The 8,593-nt window shown below is 39.3% G+C and overlaps 1 protein-coding gene across 1 annotated transcript in view; it reads left to right on the forward strand.

Moving 5' to 3' along the window:
* Positions 1–8,593, forward strand: part of LOC138043174 (diacylglycerol kinase zeta-like) — a 47,418-nt gene that overhangs the window by 37,228 nt on the left and 1,597 nt on the right. The window contains exons 35-42 of the mRNA XM_068889317.1: positions 1,668–1,718; positions 3,009–3,043; positions 3,218–3,255; positions 4,097–4,217; positions 5,220–5,256; positions 5,806–5,905; positions 6,266–6,329; positions 8,002–8,593. The exon at positions 8,002–8,593 is cut by the window's right edge and continues 1,597 nt beyond it. Coding sequence (XP_068745418.1) covers positions 1,668–1,718; positions 3,009–3,043; positions 3,218–3,255; positions 4,097–4,217; positions 5,220–5,256; positions 5,806–5,905; positions 6,266–6,329; positions 8,002–8,054 — 499 coding nt within the window. The 3' untranslated portion in view covers positions 8,055–8,593. The remainder of the gene's footprint in view (positions 1–1,667; positions 1,719–3,008; positions 3,044–3,217; positions 3,256–4,096; positions 4,218–5,219; positions 5,257–5,805; positions 5,906–6,265; positions 6,330–8,001) is intronic.

Consider the following 8,593-nt stretch of genomic DNA (forward strand, 5'->3'; position numbering starts at 1 on the left):
TTATTTACTGTCTGACAAAAACAATCACTACATGTATGTCAAGAAAAACGTCTCACAAAGCAAAACATTGCGCAAAATACCTTGGATAAGTTTAGTAGCTGTATTCAGGCTTCGATTCTTCACTCAGCTTAGATTTGCCGTGTACTTCAGTATACCACCTACTGGATATTATGTTTATTTCTACAAATCGGAGTATCAAACGCCCTTGTATATGTGTGTAAGTGCACTACACGTTATGTCACCGGGTTGTAAGAGTATAAGAGTGTAAGTCCGTGGTGGCAATAGGCCCGCAGCGCGTGCATAACTCAGGAAAATAAACAGGTCTGTGGAAACGTGCTTGAGTTTCGACAAATGAGCCCCAAAATCGGCAAGAATTTGTGACGAATAATAAAGCAGCTGCTTTTTCCAAAACGATGGAATTACCTGGTGATAAATAACCTGATCTACGAGAGTAAATTTTTGACTTTGTTGAAACAATGGTCAACCTCAAGAGTTGGGCGATTGTGATCTTTGTTGAATTTGCACATTTGTTGTCAAACTTTATAACACTTGAAAGAAAAAAAAGCGAATTAACTAAAACAAAACCCCGGTGCCTTGCCTTCATTTTGACTCAGATGCATCCTTTTTTTCGCGAGTTGTTTGTAAACACGCAAGGTAACTTGATCATGGCGGCCGCTGAATTCGACGTTACTTTTGATTTTGCAATTTACTTGTGCAGCCAAAAGTACAACCGAAAAATTGAATGTAGCAAAAATCTCCCAAAATGTTTTTCGCTGATGGTAACTTTTTATATTTGCGATTAAAAATGTATGTTGTTTTCATGTCGCAAAGTTTCTTGTTGATGGCAAGATAATTTATTGTCGATCGACACTTCCTGAAAACTTCCTTCTGCTCTTCCTAAAAACTGTATATCAATATTTTCATCAATATTTGTTCTGCATAAAGCCGGCTAACAAAATCACCACCTTGCGTAGTTTGTATTTTTTGAGCGTCAAAATGGAATTTTCGGTCTTTTTGTTTCTGACAGAAAGTCGTATATTTTGAGGTCACCCATCCAAATACTAACCCCACCGGACAGCAATTAGCTTCAGTAAAGTTTTGTCTTGGAAAGCTATCAGAGGCTTGCAAGGGAACTTGAAAATGATCAACATGTCAGCCTTGAAGACAATGTTTCTCCATTCCCCTTTTATTTTTTTCAATCTTTCTGGGTTTAGTATTTTACTAGTAACCACGGTTCTTCTCAGGGGGGCTATTTACCTAAGACATCTACCATGGCAATATAGTGATATACGGTATCAAAACAATATCGTGCACTATTATAGCAGCATATTACCCAAAACAACTTGAATCTCCTGGAAAACAAAACACAGCACAGTTGACAGTTATGGAATAAAGCGCTGTTACTGCACTACCACACATACGCAATGCGTGCCTATTTTTTGAATGTTAATTTTTGGTACTGGTTTTAATTGTTTAGTTTCTTTCTTTAAAGTTGTTTTAGTTCACTGTTGACAACAAGAACAGAATACTCCTTCCTGTTGCACCAAAATCATTAGTGAGATCCGTAGAGGGGCTTTTATTTGCGCGATTCAAGGTTCTGTTGGAACGCCGATGTTAAAACTGCTCAGCATAATTACAGGAGAACTTTTATTTTTTGCTCTTCTTAGCAAAGAGTTCAGGTTACCCTCTCCAGAGTTGGATGAAGCGGATGCTATTTGGTAAGTGAACACTCCGAGATGTGCTTGGCATACAAGACCAATGCAAATTTCTGGTTTTTCATTCGTGCGAATTGCAAAGTTTAATGAGTACCGCAGTACGTCTTTAATTTTAGCATGATTGTTGCATTGCTGAGTTAGGCCTAGTTAAGACGTCGAATAGTCGTCGCATTTAATTCAGACGAAGTTAATCGACTCAATTATATTCGTCAGTCCGGCGATGTCTATAAAACCGATTTGATTCGTCTGGTGAAATTAATTCGTCCTAGACCGTTGTATCTGTCCAACGAAGACGGATACAAGTTAGTATACTGTTTTCACTCCAAGGCCACTGAATAATTCCGCAGCTGTGTAAAGGTAATCTCCATTGCCCCGTCTGTAGAGACAACTTGCTAATCTATATTCTGGAGGAACAGGAATTTCTGCAACGATGTCCGTTTAAAAGTCGTGTTAATAACATACGGAAAGGTTGCTCTACATGCTTGGAATGTTTTCTTCAATCGCACATCATCATATGTTGTCCAAACCTTGATTCCAGGGAAGACGACGACAACTGCGATGATATTTCAGACAAGTGTTACGGATAAGCAGGCGATTAAAAAAACCTTTTCCTGATCAGTAGGATGCTTATGGCAATACTGCGCAACTGCCGTTGCCTTCTTCTTTCCTTGGCTATTTTCCAAAACAGCACTTAAAAGAACTCGTTTATGTCTGGCCGCCATGATTACATAGCCTCATCTAAACACTCGGGGAGTTAGGAAAATTCTCGACACTTCCCTCGACTACGTCTAGGGTTTGTATCTCGAATTCTCCCATTTCCCCCTCGTGTTTAGATGATGCCATGTATACATGCAAAAAGTCCTCTATTGCTTAAGTATTAACTGAAATGCTCATTGATGATGAGCGGAGGAGAAATGTTGTTAATAATGGAGTGTAACGAAGTCCTTTCAGGCCTGGATGCTATTTGAGCTTTTTTGCATTTGCTTAAGTGCTTATTTCACTTTGATGGTGTTCCCAACAATAAAACTGTACACATCCACCGCTCACTTATCAGGGAGCCACACACATTCACTACTATTTAGTCAAAGATGTGTGTTACACGCGACTGTACTTAAAGTATATGCTAGAAGTAGTTCTTATAGTGTTTTGCGTATTTGTGACAACTCCATTGTGGGCATTGGCTCAGACCGTTACAGCTGTTTCAAGTGAAAAAGCTCAGAAGAGTCCACGTCCTCGGACAAAATGACTTTTGTTCTGCTATATTGTAGAATTTGCACCTTTTCTTTATTGCAGGGTTAAGAATGAAATTATGAAGCGCAATGAACATGGTGAATATTTTAGTTTTAAAGTTGTTGTTGTTTTTTTAACTTTGTTGCTAAGGGCGTTTGTATGAAAATTTGTCGAGAAGTTTCATTCACTTCATTTTACCAGTAGAAATTGAAAGATTGGACATTATTTCGAAGTTTTCCTACTTAATTTTTACGTTCTTTTATTTTTCGAAGCCATGATTGAAGCTTCCAAGAGTGGCGAACTAGATACGGTAAGAGCACGGTACTGTTGCGGAATTGTTCTGGTCGAGAAATTAAAAAGGCACCTCTGTTAATCAACTATAATTGGTAGGAAAGGGGCTATAATACAGCCGGATGTAACGATGTCAGGCATCATCGTTTAAGGATTTAAGGCCCAGGTCAAACGTCGAACTTTACATGAGACGAACTATATAGCACCAATCAAATTCGTGATAAAATCGACGTTTGACCCGATTAAGTTCGACGAACTGTCTTTGGATCGACCCACACGTTTGCCTCAGACGGATAGAACGTGTAAAGATCGAGTCTGGGATAAACGTCGGACTTTTCATGAGTCGAACTTCATAAATACTAAATTTGTATGATAATGTATATTTAGCCTCGATATCAAAATATTTATAACAGAGCATGGGTTGTCAGAGTGGTTTTGTTTTTTGTTTTTTGGGCAATCTATTTTAAACATCGCGAGTTAGCGAGCAAGGTTGAATTCTACGCCGGTAAATGACGGCGAAGATCTATAATGCACGTTTTCGTAAACACGAAATGCGTGTTCCTCATGATTTGCAAATATACCAGTAAGAAAGGATACTCTGTTGCGATTCTTTCAACAAATCATTCATACAATCACCACAATATGGAGTTAAAGCAACGACAACGCTACATAGCGAGAGTGTTATTGGTTAAGAAACGAAAAATAATCTTACTTTTAAGAGAGTTGGTGGGGGGAGGGGGAGCTTAATGACTGCATAATGGACTGGAAAAGGTGACACCTATACAAAGCGCGGACTTGAAATTCAAAAATATCATAGTTTCACTTAACACCGTTGGGCTGCTTTGTGTTATTTTGTTTAGGTGATTGAGTTGCACCGAAGTGGAACAAGTTTATCAGCTGGAGACCACAGGGGCTGGAGACCACTGCATTACGCCTCGCGTCATGGCCACAAGGAAGTTGTCAGATACATCATATCTAATGGTATTTACCTTAAATAATATCCTTAAAATAGTGGCAGATAATTAATAAAAGGAAAATGGAAAAGAAAAAGGGTCCCCAGCTCTCTTTGTTTTTTTCTCACAAACCTTTGCAAGAAATGGTTAAATAGACCAATTTCGATATTTTAAAATTCAGTCCAAAACATGAGGCATCATCGCGAGGCTCTGGGGAATAAACTCATACAAATCCTGATATTTATTCTCTAGAGCTTCGAGATGATGTCTTTTGTTTTGGACTGAATTTTAATATATCGAAAGGTCTAATCATTTGTGCTCTTGTAAAACGGGAGCCAGACCTTTGCCCTTTAGAACACCAAATGTGTCCAGGATTGACCCTAATTATATGCATGCAGATTTCAGTAAGCGTTACAAAGTGTCCTCTTGCTCTTTTCCTCAACTTCAACATCACTCGTGTCTCAGAATACAGACAATTAATGTCACAAAAATGTCTGCCAAATGCTGCTCCTCAACTAAGAATAAACAGCTGTATTTATCGAAAGCTAAAAATGACGCTAACCTCTCCCCTCAACTTATTGTTGGAAATAGGTAGCAAATGCTTTGACTTAATGGGACACTTCGTGTTGGATGTAAAAATTGGACCTGCATCTTTTTTTAAAAATCTAATTTGGTGCATTTTTGGAGTGCAGACAGAACAGTTGTCTGGATACTCTGTCAATGAACTACGGTTTTGGATCTGAATAGTCCAGTCTCAGTGCAATGCGTAGATTCATCTTCTTTTGTTAGCACTTGGATGTTGTCTCAGCATTCCTGCGTTGCCAAGTCGATAAGGACGCAGGTTTGCTATACTCGTTTCAGTGACTGAATTTCGAATGGCGTTTCTCCTCCAGGTTCTTTTGATTTATGGTTTGATGATTACTGCTTAGTCTGTCTAGAAACGTCTTTTCTGGTTGATTTTAGTAAATTAATTACAAGCAAAAGAGTTTTCATTTATTTACATCAATCAACGCATGTTTTTTTTCCACAGTTCCTCGTTGCGTTTTAGACCTCGTAGAAGAAGAGAGGCAAGTGATTTTTTTTTTCGTTACTGAACTCACCACCAACATATGCCGGATCGTGACAAAAGGTGCCTGAAAGCTGGTTGAGTTGGAAAGGTATCCGTGGTAACTCTGCTAGCGTTCACTTCGAAACATGCAGTTAGTTCAATACTTACGAGATACTTGCGACAGGTGGACGGGAAAAAGGAAGGCGAACAAAAAATACAAAATGACACAGATAGTTCCACAAAGACCTCAGTTAGAAGTACCCCTGTAACGCTTCCCTATTTTTCCCTCGCGTTTGGCATACAGCGCACAGTATAACTAACCACAATTGTCTTGCGATGAACTGGACCTACATTTCCGTAAGCCACATTTTAACCAGTGTATCTACGGTGTCCTTTTGTACTCACTTTCCCCGGTTTAAAAGATCAGAAAAGTATCATTTTTGGCCTTCTAGCAGGTCACTTGTTTTGGTATTTCTTTGCCGTATCTTAGCCCTATAATGTCAAGTTAAGAGTTTTCTCTCCTTTCTTCTTTTGTACAAACTGATTCTTATTTCACTTCTTTTTTCAGAGGTCAAACCGCCCTTCACAAAGCCGCTTTTTACGAACGGCGCACAATTTGTTCCCTTTTGGTTCAAGCCGGCGCGTCACTCACAAGGACAGACTATGATGTGAGTCGTAGAGTAGTATGTCTTAGATAAAGTGAGTGTCTTGACTTCGGTAGGTACCGTTTCTCAGTTTTTACAGCTGTTTCCATTTCAATTCCCACTTTCAGAGTTCAAATGTAGTCAAATTAAACAAGATATTCTTACAACGTAGTGTGCAAAGCATGCAGCTTGTCACTGTTTGTTTTTAAGAAGCAATTCAATAACACAACGCGTTTAGAAACCCAACTGAAGGGAGGCTGTCAAGTGAATATGTCCCCCCGCTATGACCATAGCGCGGACTTGTTTTGCGACGGTAAGTCTGGGTGGTTTCGTGCTTGTTTTGTTTACGTGGCTCAGGTGTTGTTTTATTTCTTTCACCTGAAGGGAAACACGCCAAGAATTCAAGCTTTGAAAGCTCAAGATAAGGAGCTCGCAAAATATCTTGAAAGTGAGTTATTATGCTTAATCGCCCCGATCCAGCTCCCACATCTCTTACAAGACCCTTTTTGGCATTAAGTTTGCAAATGATGTGGCGTGGATAGAAGGCTGATAGGTGACTTTAAGCAGCACATTATAGAACCTTAATAATATTTTAATGCCACAAATTAATCTGCTATCAAGTGGCTCATTGCATGACGGCCGACTACCTCGTTCCGTAGAAAAGTATCATTCTTTGCTTTCCTTTAAATACGCCATACTGAATGTTGTCATTGCACTGTTGAAGAAAAAATAACGTTATCATATTTGAAGTTTTATGGCAGAAAAATCACCGTTTAAGAAACAGGAGTGAGTTTTACGGCTTACTTGTTTTTCTCTGTACGATGTAGGCTAAAGCCTGGCCAAACTATCGAACAAAGTTGGATTCCACATGCAACATTGTTGGATGTAAATGTTGAGGTAGTGGCAAAACACTATCCAACATTGCTTGATGAAACATTCATTCAGCTCTAAATTTATTCTTTGATTGCAATCACGTGATCAGACGGCCATGTTGGTGCCAAAACAATAGAAAAATGTGGCTTACGTTTTGCATGATAATATAGTCAAATTCCCAAGAGACTGCGGAAAATATGTTTATTGTTCTTTCCACCAACATTCCCGCCGAGACTTCAGGTGCAATCAAAGAATAAGTATGGCGCTAACACTGAAACGAAAACCGCTCGTAGTGTTTGTGCTACTGGAGCTGTTTGAGGACGGAAATGATGGATTCAAACGAGGAAAACCAAAAATGGTTAAGAGAACTTGTAGAAAATGGTATGTTCACTGCAAGATACATCCGCGAGTAGTAGATGAGTAGTGAGTTCGGATCAATTTGCAGAAATTGTAAACGCTATTGAACCAGAAATCTCCAAACAGAGCGATAGTGATTAAGGGGACTAAAAGTGTCCCAAAGACATGGCCTTGCTTGATACTCGCTGATCAAGGTTTCTGGCTGTCCTTGTCCGCCATCTTTGTTGCAAATAATGCTAGGAGCCCAGGCTTGAGAATAAAATAGCGATCAGCGCGGACGTGGCTTGATTCAGGACACAACTTTGTTGGAAGAGCGGCAAAACACTGCAACATTGTTGCGTCGAGCAGAATTATGGACCATTTACAGTTGTGTGCTTAGTTACCTGGCCTTTGAATGAAAGTGAGGCTTGAGTTGACCTTGCTTTGATACAAACCTCACAGCTTTTCTTATGTAAATTCCTACTTATTAGCATGACAACAACATCATTAACATAAGAAAAGCAGTGAGGTTTCTATCAAAGCAAGGTCAACTCCAGCCTCACTTTCATTCACAAGCCAGGTAACTAAGCACACAACTGTAAAAAATGGTCTGTTGTTGGTCGCACTCTTTGATCAAAAGCAAGCTCCATCCAACACTTGATCGAACAAAAAATGTTGGACGGACATCTTCCAACATGGGCGGCCAAACAGTCGAACAAAGTTGGATTGTTGAATCCAACTTTGTTCGATAGTTTGGCCAGGGTTTAACTGCCATATGAGGGGACGAATCCGTGACGTTATTCAAAACAATTGCCAATCCCAAAGGCTTGGCGATTGGCCATACACTGTATACACTGTATCGTGTTCAAGCAACTATTGCACGGTTAATATGTTCGATTTATTGTTTTCAGCTCAAGAGCACCTTCAAATCATAGCCGCTGAAGATTACGAAACTGCAGTGTAAAAAACTACATTTCACTGGTCAATACTGTGTAATTGTCTTCATCTAAGATTTTTAATTTGCTGCTCCTATAAAAAAATGAAATATGAAAATAATTGTTAAGATTAATTAAGAAAATGACATGAGAATATGTTGAAGAAAATTAATTAATGTACTCGTTGTATAAATAACAGCAGGTTCCGAAATGTTAAATTCTTAACCTTAATATACCCATCCCTTTCACCTGGAGTCGTAATGAATAGTCCACTTTCGAAAATGCCGTAATACTCTTCGTTTGTCACTCCAAAGTTTCCATTAGCATTGTTTTTGTTTTCTCTTGAAGCCATTGTGAGTCCCAAGGGAAACTGGAAACAATGCTTATGCAAAATTTGGGAGGACAAACAAGAAGGTGGGCGTTTTCCATTTACAAAAAAATTCCGGAAATGTCGGTGGAAATTTCCATCGGGTGAAAAACGTGTTCCATCTAACTCAGGTCCGTTCGCCGCCCAGTGATTGCGATTTTACGCGCCAGAATTTAAAAATGTGGCCGTGAATAGCCTGGA

The sequence above is a fragment of the Montipora capricornis genome, chromosome 3 (genome assembly GCF_036669925.1).
Source record: "Montipora capricornis isolate CH-2021 chromosome 3, ASM3666992v2, whole genome shotgun sequence".
In the NCBI taxonomy this organism is placed as follows: domain Eukaryota; kingdom Metazoa; phylum Cnidaria; class Anthozoa; order Scleractinia; family Acroporidae; genus Montipora; species Montipora capricornis.